The sequence below is a fragment of the Rhineura floridana genome, chromosome 14 (assembly GCF_030035675.1).
Source record: "Rhineura floridana isolate rRhiFlo1 chromosome 14, rRhiFlo1.hap2, whole genome shotgun sequence".
In the NCBI taxonomy this organism is placed as follows: Eukaryota; Metazoa; Chordata; class Lepidosauria; order Squamata; family Rhineuridae; genus Rhineura; species Rhineura floridana.
In genome coordinates this window covers 39,894,034-39,906,364 of record NC_084493.1, presented here as the reverse complement: position 1 = coordinate 39,906,364, position 12,331 = coordinate 39,894,034, and the positions used below count along the sequence as shown (strand labels likewise).

The following is a 12,331-nucleotide window of genomic DNA, read 5'->3' as shown; positions in this document are numbered from 1 at the left end:
TCTGGGTGCACGTTTGCCACGTCTCTTACCCTGTGGCTTGTAAACTCGGCTGCGATGCACTCTTTCAGGCATCAGCCTGACTGCATTACATGAATACTGTGGCTGTGTGCTTTTAACAGCTGTCTTCTTACAGCTCTGACCGTCATTCTCTTTCCGCCCCATTAAACTCAAGGCATCAGCACACTTCACACCCATGGACATTCTAAACAGCCCTTGTGTCATAAAACCCTGACAGACAACTTTGCCTCTTCTCTGCAGAAAACATTTTCCTCTATCAAATGTTACACAATACCCAGAATCCACCAGTTTTTGAACTGATAAAATGTTATGAGACAATTCTGGAACAAACAAACATTCTGACATTATCCCAAGTTTATTAAATCTCACCAGTCCTCGGGCTTCCACCCTTTTGTGTGATCCATCTGCAAGTTGCACAAAATCTTGCACTTCTTCTGAAGCATAAAACAAACTTCTGTCTTTAATTAATATATGGCTTGCCCCGGTGTCAACAAGCCAGTCAATAGGTGCTAAAGTTTGTGGCTTCTGTTTACAAATAAAGTTCACACTTCCCTGCTTCAAGCCTCCTTCCCTGGAGTTACGCTTGACTGCACAGTCTTTTCAGAGATGCCCACGAGCCCCACAGGCATAACAAGCCTTTAACCTTTGATGCTTGTAATCCTGTTTGCTTTCGGCTGCCTCCTCCGGTTCAGCACTTTTCTCCTCCTTGCTTCTGACAGCTTCCATCAGCTCGGCTCTCTGCGCCTCCTGCCTCCGCTGCCATTCCTGGGACAAATCCTGCAACGCGTCCCACATCTGTTTAGCCGACGGTTCATCTCTCACACACATCAGTTGAGAATCCGATAGAGCCAAGATTATAAACGCCTGCGCCCTCTGATCTTTGCGCTTCCAGGCCGCGGTCAATACCGCCGGGGGTGGTCCATCTATAATGTCCCATAAATCCTCTGTTATCAGCAAAGCCCGCATCCTCAGCTTCCAGCTGCCATAATTCTTTTCCGTCAATCTTTCCATTGGCAAGCCTCCCCCAGACAGGTTTACAGCCATGTTGCTCACCTCCGTCTGGTACAATCAATCAAGCTGCCCTCTGGAACTCCGTCTGCCGTTCAGACCAGCAACTTACTCCCGTGTAATGCACAGTGGATCTGGGCCCATAACCCTTGTTGACGTGTGTGCGTTGTTGCGTGAAACAGCATACATTACGTTGGAGTTAAGTTGAGCAAGAAACTTCTTCAGAGCATTAGAGCATGTTAAGAGTCTTTATTAAGACAATATGGCCAAAGGCTTAAGAGTAAAAACATGTAGAGTTTCTTCAGTCACCCCCCTTCTGGTACATCTCTCTTCAAAGATAAACACAGAAGAGAACCTCTCCGTTCAGAGACAATACACAGAAGACACAACTTACAGACTCTGTTAGAACTTTCCCAGTTGCTATCTCACGTTACCATGACAACCGCTGGCCTTGGATGTCTGCTCACTCTCAGGCCAAGAGATAACTGTTACTTCTCCAAACTTGCAGGCTTTATGGAAAACAACTAGAGACAGTAATGCCCATGGGTCACAGCCCAACAGGCAGTTGTGCTGTGGGGTGCCCCAGGGTATCATCTTGTTCCCCATGCTGTTTAACATCTATATGAAGCCCCTGGGAGCGGTCATCAGGAGATTTGGGGTGAGGTGTCAGCAGTACGCTGACGATAGCCAGCTCTATTTCTCTGTAACATCTGAATCTGGAGAGGCCGTGCAAACCCTGGACTGGTGCCTAGACTCGGTCGTGGGCTGGATGAGGGCCAATAAACTGAGTCTGAATCTTAGCAAGATGGAGGAGCTGTGGGTTGGTGGTTCCTGAGTTCAGATAATTGGTCAGTTGCCTGGTTTGGATGGGGTCCTACTCCCTCTGAAAGAGCAGGTCCATAGTCTGGGGGTGCTCCTGGATCCATCTTTGTCGCTAGAGGCCCAGGTGACCTCAGTGGCTAGCAGTGCCTTTTACCAGCTTCGGCTGGTAAGACAGCTGCAGCCGTTTCTGGACCGGGATAGCCTGACCACTGTTGACGATTCACTGGTAACCTCCAGGCTGGATTACTGTAATGAGCTCAATGTGGGCCTGCCCTTGAGGTTGGTCTGGAAGTTGCAGCTGGTGCAAAATATGGTGGCAAGACTGCTCCCTGGGGCAGGGTATTCCCAATATGTTACTCCATTGCTGAAATAATTGCACTGGCTGCCTATTAGTTTCTGGGCCAAGTTCAAGGTTCCGGTTTTGGTGTACAAAGCCCTATACAGCTTAGGACAGGATACCTGAAAGACCGTCTTCCCCATATTATATATACAGTCAATCACTATGCTCTGCAGGTGAGGGCCTCCCGCAGACACCATCTGTACCGCACAACATAGAAGTGGACCTTTAGTGTTGTGGCAGCTGCCCTTTGGAATTCCCTCCCCTTAAATATTACACAGGTCCCATCTCTGTTATCTTTTCTGCACCTAGTGAAGACCTTCCTCTTTCAAGAAGAGAAGAGACCCGCGTCTGTGTTGGAATTGCTTTTTAATATGTTTTTAATGCTTTTTTAAAAAATGTTTTTAAAGATATTTTGTTTTAATATGTCTTTAATGGTTGTTTTGTTTTAAAATATTTTAACATCTGTTTTTATGATTTTTAAAAGTGTTTTAGTGCTTTTGTTTGCCACCCTGGGCTCCTACTGGGAGAAAGGGCAGGATATAAATCTAATAAATAAAATTTTAAAAAAATAAAAAGCACAGGCCAGGCTGATCTTTAAGGCCTTCCAAGGAGACCTTGCTATTTGTTCTACAACCGGCCGATTACGACTTGGTGACAGCACAGAAGCAAGTGCGCCTTCTCGGTGATAACACCCACTGTCTGGAATGCCCTCCCTCAGTTAATTTGTGAGATGGAGACCTGCTGAAAGTAGACCCATTAAAATTGATGGACATAACTAACTTACGTCTATTAATTTCAGTGGGTTTACTCTGGGTAGAACTTAACTGGATACATACAACCCATTATTTTTATGTAAACCACTTAGAGATTTTTTGTTATTATATTAAGCTGCATAAATTTTTAATTAATAAAATACATGAATAAATTATATCAGCCAGAATCTCAAATGAACTGAGATTCTGCAGGATTCTCCACTTCAACACTCACCCTTCAGCAAGGAAATGTTTTCCAGCAGCCTGGCCTTGGCAGTATGCAGAGCTAGTACAATGAAAATCTTGCCATCTTCACATCCACACACCAGCTTATCAAGAGTGGGGATGTACACCGAGGAAGTGATGGTGGCACTTCCAGTCCCGCTGTGAGCTCCACACAGGTGATCAATGATGTTTTCAGCCACAGGACTGTGGATATCAAAGTTATTCTGAAGAGTCCAGGATGTTGCTATTGGAATTTCTAGGGAGAAAAACAAACAAGGAACCATTCAAGTCTAACTGTGTGAGGGTACTGAGGTGAAATTCAAAGACATGGCTGATTTCATCTTGTAAAGTATAGGCCACAACTGCTGAAATCAGAATGGCTTCTTTCGGATCCCACTTTTAAAGCAAGTCTCACTGTGCCACAGTGTGTCAGAGGAAATCTGACGAAGTCTCTATCCTAGTTTTTTCCTCTCTAGGTGCTTCCAGGCAGGTGCTTATTGTAAGGTGGGTGTTCCTCATGCATACAATTTTTTTCACAGCATCCACACAACATTGTTGGCATTAAAATGTCAGCCTGTAATTTTTTACCTATTTAAATGTAATCCAGATTTACCCTATTATCAGTGACCTGTTAGCAAAATCTGAAACTCATTTTCAATATTAAGTCCCATCTGGCAGCACCCTCTGTATTATGTATCAGTGTCAAATTTGAAGAACCCTTGAATAAAACAGGCAAATGAAGGGGAATATATTGTCTCTGTCCACATTCAAGCCATGGGGCTTGAATGCTGAATTCCAGCACCTATTCACTTGCAAAGGTTTTACTTTGTTTTGGTAATTAACTTGCCTTCAGTCAAATCAGGAATTGTGGCTTTCTTCTCCTCGAAAGCCATTCCTCCTCTTAGAGACCTCTAACCTTCTCCATTTTTGCAGTTCTTTAAGCTATGCTTTTCTGAATAATTCAAAAGTTGAATTACCTTTTGGAGAGCCATCAAGAGTTGAAACTGGTACATCAGGAATATGCCACAGAGTGATTTTCCCAGATGCTTCTCCAGAATAAAGGATCTTATAAAAAGGTTCTTTTCTTTCATTTAGAAAGCCCATAATGTAAGAGAAACTCTGTTAATAATAATAATAATAATAATAATAATAATAATAATATAATAATAATAATAATAATAACTGTATTAGTCAGTTGCAGCAAAACAACCAAGAATACTGTGCCATATTAAAGACTAACAGATTTATTGTAGCCTAAGCTTTTGTGGGCCACAGGCCACTTCATCAAATGTATGAAGAATTATCCAGAGTTTCCAGTTTATATCTATCTATGCTCCTATTCAGATGGGGAGCAAAACTGTGCCCACAAGCCCCCATCCCTTACATCAGCATGTTCCTCTAGCCATGCCCACCGCACCTCTGCAGACCTTGGAGCATGACCATGCTTTGGAACGTAAGAACAGGGTTTTGGTCTCTCTCTATGCACAGGTACAGAAGGTGGCGTGAGGGTGAAGCCAGGAGGCCCGGCAATCCAAGAGAGAGGCATGCCCCATTATTACACAGACAAAGTAAACAATCTAGCCACAGGAGTACAGCAGAGCTACTTTGCACCAAATCAGACCATTGGCCCATCTACCCCATTACTGCCTACAGTGACTGCCCAATCTGTCCAGGGTCAGGCAGAAGTCCTTTCCAACAGTAACTGACACTGCCAGGGATGGGATATGGGACCTTTCGTATGCAGAGCATGTGATCTGCCACTGAGCCGTGGTCCGTACACCAGGACTGCGTGTACCCAACAGATGATAAACTGCCAGAGTAAGATGAACAAACACCTGATGAGGGACAACTCCTTTCCACAGTGTCTGTGAGCCAGCCATTCCCAGTCTCAACTGAACTCAAACCTGCATATAAAATCCAACTCAGCAGCTTCACCCTGGAGCCTCTTCTTGAACAGTTCTGCTGAAGCACACCGGCTTTTATGTCTTTCATAGAATGCCCAGGGAGATTTAAATGGTTTCTCAGTATCACAATTTGCGTCTCATTTGCATCCATTTATTCTCTTGCATAATGCATAGAGAATAAAATGGAACAATGTAAATACTAATGTAAATGGTTTGGCCTGTGTAAATAGCAGAAGGGCACTGCTTACACATATGATGATAACATATATCATGTTAGAAAATGTGTGTGTGAAGAAGCCCTTAAGGGGGACAGAGTTGGCACTGGAGGTTGTTGCCAGGGGGAGTTCATAGGTCTCTCTCTCTATTGGATGGCCCATTAATCATGGGTAGTTGTTTCAGGTTGGGAGGGGCAGTATATTAGGGACAATTGCCTACTGGTATTACCTCAAGCAAAATTACTATATCTTCCTGAAAAGAGTCAGATCAATGAGGCCAGTGGGTACCCAGGAGTCACCTACTATAGGACAGCAAATCATAAGTCGTCACCTAGAGCTCCCCACTAACGTTCTCTCCAGGATCTACAGTATCTCCTGGAAGAGAATTCTTCCCTCTCACAACCCTTGGAGGAAAATCAGCCCTTGTTTGCAAAAAGTCTTCCACTCTGAAGCAACTTCTCACCTGTAACAGACTGCCTAACAGTCTCAAATCCAGGAATTAGGCCCTGCAACAAGGCGTGAGTCTGGTGATCCCCTATTCAGCAACATGATCATGGGATCTGACAGTATCAGCCACATGTGGCAGTGCAAAATTCTCCTTGTCTGGTTGCAGCTCAAGGGGCCAAACAGCATCATTCCCACTCTAAATTCACAGGGGGGGGAGAATTCAGAATGGGGGTTCCTGTGTGTGTTTGTTTAGATACGACCTCATTCAAGGAAATGGAGCTAAATATCAGTAGTCTATTGGGGGGAAATGTGTCTGAGTGCCACATGAAGTCACATTTAGATTACCTTTTAGTCTTAAGTGCAGAATTCATTTGGTAGCTCACAACATAGGAATTGTAGAAGAGAGCCACTTTTAAAGAGGAGACATGCACTGTTCGCTGTTGCGCCTTCATTTTACACACAGAGGCAAGATATTCAGCTTTAGAGTCCTTTGGGGAAACAACCCTAAGTTAGTGGGCAACGCCTGAGTTTTGGGTTTGCTGTGGATTTCTGCTGTGTGGTGTCAAGGAGACACACATTAAGTCTAGAAGCCCCAACGGCATTACCTGGTTATCTCCCACATCAGTCGAACACAGTAAAAGAGGATGGACAGTTTCTTTGAGCACTCGTCCACTGCATGGCTGTATGCTCCGTGAAAGACCACTAGATAAATAAAGGGGAGGGAGGATGTCAAAAGTTTGGAAATGCATCCATGTGACAGTCTGTTGGCCGTGGAACATCAGAGTCTGCCAAGTTCAGTCAACAGAAGGTGCTTTTTCCTCTTGGAGCCCCACCTGCACATGTCTGGCATCACTATTCTCACCCCCAGCCCCGGCCAGGCCACACAACGGCAGAGCAAGGCCTCTTGTGCCAAAGCAGGTTTGTTCCACCTTTTGATCCCTGGGGACATGGAGAGATTTTTCATAATAAGCCCCCCAAAACTCAGCTGATGCCTGAAACGTTTCTATGCATTTCCCACCTCAGCCCACCTGTTCAGCAGCTGGTAGATGAAGCCACGGCCATCTTCCATCCAAATGATTATCCTGTGAGCAGCGAGGACTTCGCCTCCAGCAAAGGACTGGCCATTTTGACTGAGTTCCATCCACAGCAAGGAAAAGTCACAGTAATCATACATCTAAGTCAGAGATAGAAACATTTGTGTTCCCGTTGAGACACAGACATTGATAGAGATGACTCTGATGGGAAAAGGTTCAGTATAGCAGAAGGAGAAAGAAGGATTTCAATATCATGGGGCTCTTTTATGCAAAGACTCCCCCGACAGTGGGGCATCCCCATCATTCAAAGGATTGGAATCCACTGTCCATGAAGAAGTGGAGCCTGACAATTGCTAAACATCTTTGCCCTAATCCAGAAGTCCATTTGTAGCTCCTGCTTGCAGGGGATGTTGTGGGGGGGTGTTTTGCCTCCTCGGCTGTCCTGCAATTAATGGGGTGGGGGAAGGGGGAGTCTCTCAGGCCAGGCAGCATCATGCAAACGTTGGAGCTCCTGGCCAGAGCACATTACCCAGTCTAGGTGGAAACTTCTTGTGAAACTGATTAATTCATTCCAGTAGAAACTGCCCAGGCTCTTAGGCCCAATTTTGTAATATTGATACAGGTAACCTAATGGAAAGTGTGTTTCACTTCAGCTATAGGTAAAGAAATGACATTTGAAGATGTCAGTACTGATACTCAGGGGTACAGTTATTATTATTATCTTTATTTATACCCCGCCATTTTTCCAAAACTGGAATTCATGGCGGCTTCCAGATAAAAAATACATGTAATTAAAAACATACAAAGTCTACATTAAAAACATACGAAGTCTTTGAGGGGTGTGTGTTAGACCCATTACTTTTCTGGGAAGAGGATCTTAGCAGGGTCCCTATGTCTCCAGCATCCTATGAGCCAATCAGCATGAAAGGGGAATATGTTGGCCACTGAGAAGAGTCTTCTAACATGCTTCCTTGTCCTTTCCTTCTGACTGGAGCAAAAGGAGGTGAATCAGTCACTGAGAAGACTCTTCTCAGTAGCTAACACACTCCCCTTTCATACTGATTGGTTCTTAGGAATGTCTATTGTGGTGGTAGAAGGAGTTAACAGGATCTCATTCTCAAGATAGCAATACAAAAAGAGGGGAGGAGAAAGATGTGAAGTTTTGTTCTATCCCAAAGCCAGGGGGGAAACAGAGAAAAATACGTATGTGTGTGTGTGTGTGTGTGTGAGAGAGAGAGAGAGAGAGAGAGAGAGAGAGAGAGAGAGATGGTGTTTCAGCTTTTAATGATGTTGTATATGTGTGTCATACATGGTAAGGTGAATATGCCTAAGAATGTGTGTGAGGCGCAGCCAACACTAAAGGTTAGGATGAGGAATTTCCATGTTTAAGTTTACTCCTAAAACTCATAAGCTCTGCCTGTATGCGCTTACTCTTGAGTTTTAGTATGGCAGCCAAGGGAAATTCAGCAAAGGAAGTTCCTTACCGTACATCTTGATGATGATGATGAAAAACTGCCTGATCAAAACCTCTCTCTTTTTTTAACATTCTAGGTATGTTTGAAAGGAGGAGGGGGAGACATAGGGCGGTAGCAGGAGGGGGTGGGGAAATCCCTTCCTACCTAATCTAGAAGGTGGCAAAGTTCAAAAGATTATAAATTTCTATGCAAAACAAATGGCCTGCTTAGAGAGTGTGAATTCCTTCATTTAGGAAAAACAGGCTTTGTCTTAACCCAGTAGCAAAAAAGCCAAACCCCCCTCCGAGAAAGATTTTTAAATTTTGTGTTTTTTTATTGCTTTCTGAATCAATTATGCAGGCCCCAATGAGTGTCAACTGCAAGCATTAGTTCCAACTTCAAAAAGCCAAAACAAATTGTGGGGAGTGAGAATTCTGTCACTGCAGAAGAGACAGTGACTCCTGATGACTCCTGATGACAGGGCAAATGTTGATCTACATCATCAAGCAGTTTGGTAGCAGCAGGAGATAAATCGTGGAGACACTTTCAGTAGTTTAAGCAATGTCTCTGACAGAGAGAAAGGACAGTCAAGTGGAGACAGCGAGAGAGAAGCAGAAAGCTGCATTCCAGCCTGGCCAGGTCTTTCTATAATCTTAGAAGGAGGCATGACTGCGACTATTATGAAGGGACCCTGCACTATACTACTGCTGATGCTGGTTTCATTTGGTTTTCCAACTTGGGCAAATGTTGATCTTCCTTTATTTTATTTTATTTTTTGCAATTTCACTTATGGTTATTTCACTTTCCATTCATCACTCATCATCTGGGATTCCATAAGCTCTTGAAGTTCTACAGGAAGGCAAGAGAGAATATTCCACTGCATGATTCTGTAGCCTGTACCTTCCAACAGGTGGAAAACACAACGAGGAGAAGCCGTCCGGTGTAGGTGCAGAATCTGATTGTGCGGCAGGAAGTACAATCCAGTGATTGTGATTCCCTTTCATGAATAGTTTGCCTTTCCTGCATATTGAAAGCAAAATAAAACAAGACATGGTAGTGTTGAACTAGACAGAGCAAATCAGCATCATCACCATCAGCATCGCTGGCTCTCATGCAAGACTTTGGCCGTAATATGAAAAGAACAAGGCAAAAATTGAAGGCCTTTTAGAATCTGCAGGAAGAATTACACGAATGAGATGACACATTTTTGGAAGGGCAGCCAAAGAGGTATCAGGAGGAATGCCAACCAGAACACAGGCTTCTTGCAGGCAGATGTAAATACTGCCTTTGATCTTTGAGCAAAAAAAGCTTGAACCTGTTCAGAAGGCTGCACCGGCACAGGCCATGGGATCCCCAGCAATAAGGCTCCCATCACCACCCTTCAGCACCCCTGTAACATTCTGTTGCTTCTATGAATGTATGAGGTTAAGGAGCGGAAAACATCTTGAAGCTCTAGCACAACTGTATGATCTTTTCCTTACATCTCAACAGCTGCCGCCACCGCGTCCTTCTCCTCCTCCTGCTCCAGGCAAGGCCCAGGTCCCCAAGCAGCAGCTGAGCAAGCCCGAGGACACAGAGAAGACAACGCTGAGACAGCAAACAGCTTCGCTGCAACAAATGCCTGTCACCCTTCTGCCTCACAGGAGCCACCGCCCCAGCTAACGCCACCTCCTCTTTCTTGGCGGTGCCGATCATGATAATGTTATTTGTTATTTAATTTAATATTGGTAAATTGTATTGCCTTTGTTGTATTTTTATTGTATTTTTATACCTGTGTTTATTTTTCTTTGTAAGCTGCCTTGAGGGCCTTTGGCTGAAAGGTGGGGTATAAATCATCATCATCATCTCCATCCCTTCCTCTGCAGTTGCAAGGTGCTAAGAAGATGGTGCCCTTGCTCCCATGTGGAGCTCCCCATATGCTCAGGTATTGGGGAAACTCTTCTTCAGCCACCTGAAGTTAGGCAAATTGCTGCTAGGCGCTGCAGAGTCTTTTAAGGTGTTACCCTTTTCTTGTGGAATTATCCATTAGAGAGGCCAGTCTAAGCACTCTTTATGGCTTTAGTGGAGCAGTCAAGGCTTCTGTGATTATCAAAGCCTAACATCCCAAGGTGTGTTGAGGCAATGTTGACACAACACAAGTGACTTTTTAAATTCAGGGCCCTTACACAAGCTCTTAATCCAAACACTGCAAGTATGGCACATAGCTAGGCATCTTATCTAACCCTATTCAATACCTAAAGGGATCAGAAACGGTGTGTTCTTGTGCTGATGTTGTTTAATCTTTATTTAAATGATTTTGCCCCCACCCACCCCCATTGTATGGCTGATGAACTTCATCTCCCTATTTTGGCAGGATTAAGATACCATAAGAACAAACGCAGGGCTGGACCAGCCAGACCAGGCCAAGGGGGCCTGTCTAGTCCTGCATCCTGTTCTCACAGTGGCCACCCAGACGCCCAATATGGGAAGCAGTGGGCTGCATGTTTGTTTGCTGGACATTCCCTTAAAGAGGTGGCGCCCTGGCCTTTTTAAAATATATCTAACTTGGACACAACAGATTTCAACAACTATTACACAATGTTCAACTTGCCATACTTTGGCAAGGTGTTGGAGCAGCAATGGTGTTTCAGTTCCAGGCAGTTTTGAATGACACAGACCATTTGTATTCTTTCCAGTAGTTTCTGGCCTGGCTATGAGAATGAAACAACCTTGGTCAGCCTGGTAGATTGTCCACACTGGAAGACAAATGAAGCAGCTTTCACTGCCATTGGCCAAGGTATCCCTCTGGTCTGCCTTGCCAAAATAAGGCATGGGGACTTCAGTGTTACAGTGGCTCCCGCCATTTCCAGAGGTGGTGCTGGGAGATTAGTGTTCCACTCCACTCTTTCATGGTGCTTCAGTTGCATCTTGTGGTGGGCCTCCGATATATTATGTAAGTATTATGTATGTCTATGGGCTCATCTACACAGTGGTTTACTGTGTGTCTGGTGCTACTCACCTCCCCTTTTAATCCGCATGGTTCACATGACGTTACTGGCAAACAGAAGTTATCACGCAGTTTCCCCCTGTAAATCCGTATTAACCCAATCCTGATATAATCCAAAAAGGAAAGGAAAAAATGTCTTCACTCCGTATTTCTAGGGCTTGCATATGGTTTGCTCTGATGCATTTAGGTGGGTATGTCAATCGTTCCCGTCTCCACGCCCACTCCCCTCTCCGCCCTTCTTTTATTTCATTTCCTGTGGGCTAAAGAGAAATGTCCACTGCTCTCTCCCATTCTGCAAGACTTTTTTATGTTGCTGCAAACGGTGCCTTATTTTTCTTTCCCCCCTAACTTGTGCACAAAAAAATAACACTGCTCAAACAAAGATTTGTATTTTAGCTGTACTGCACCAGAGAAAATACAAATAATCACACTTCCGGGTTACTTTTTTAAAAATGAAACTTATTGCTAGAACAAACTGAGCATGCTCAGTTGCCAGGTAACCAGAGGGAGTGAAAATATTAAATTAGAGGGTGTGGTCTTTAGGAAATAGCAGGGTTGATGCTTCCCCTCAGTGTAAATAGAAAACACTGTGTTTACATCTGATATTGAGCTACTGTGGACAGTGCAAACAGAAAATGGAGGTAAAAACAGCATCTTTAGCATGAAGTTATGCTCCCATGTGGATAAGCCCTATGTATTCAGATTCTTTTCAAGTATAAGTTGCCCCCCTCAGAGTTCTAATGTAGTGCAGTGCACTTAATAGTAAAAGGCAAGTCATTTCTTTCCCCATTCCCCCCTCCTGGAAGTCTGGGCGCACAGCCGGACTTTGGCTTTTAGGTCAACAGTCTGAGTTTTTTGTCAATAATGAAGAGGCAGGAATGCGTTGCCTTACAGGGACTCTATGGATGTCTAGTTAGCTAGATTAACTAAGTCCTGAGAAAGATCTTAATTGGCTGTGGGAAAGAAAAGGTTATGGGATTGCATATCAGTTTGCCTGCCTGAGAGTCTATAAAAGAGAGCTCTCTCCCGCAGTTTTGTACTGCCTTTCTTGGACTGATCCAATGTTTCCAACGGATGTTTGCCTGCCAGGACTGCTGAAATTCCAGGGCTTGTCTTAGCCACCATG

At 44.3% G+C, this 12,331-nt stretch overlaps 1 protein-coding gene across 1 annotated transcript in view; it reads right to left on the bottom strand.

The window, feature by feature from the left end:
- Positions 1 to 12,331, bottom strand: part of WDR72 (WD repeat domain 72) — a 118,255-nt gene that overhangs the window by 69,965 nt on the left and 35,959 nt on the right. The window contains exons 7-11 of the mRNA XM_061594949.1: positions 9,120 to 9,239; positions 6,760 to 6,905; positions 6,337 to 6,433; positions 4,143 to 4,284; positions 3,176 to 3,421 (exon numbers count right to left, since the gene is read on the bottom strand). Of these exons, the coding sequence (XP_061450933.1) occupies positions 3,176 to 3,421; positions 4,143 to 4,284; positions 6,337 to 6,433; positions 6,760 to 6,905; positions 9,120 to 9,239 (751 nt within the window). The remainder of the gene's footprint in view (positions 1 to 3,175; positions 3,422 to 4,142; positions 4,285 to 6,336; positions 6,434 to 6,759; positions 6,906 to 9,119; positions 9,240 to 12,331) is intronic.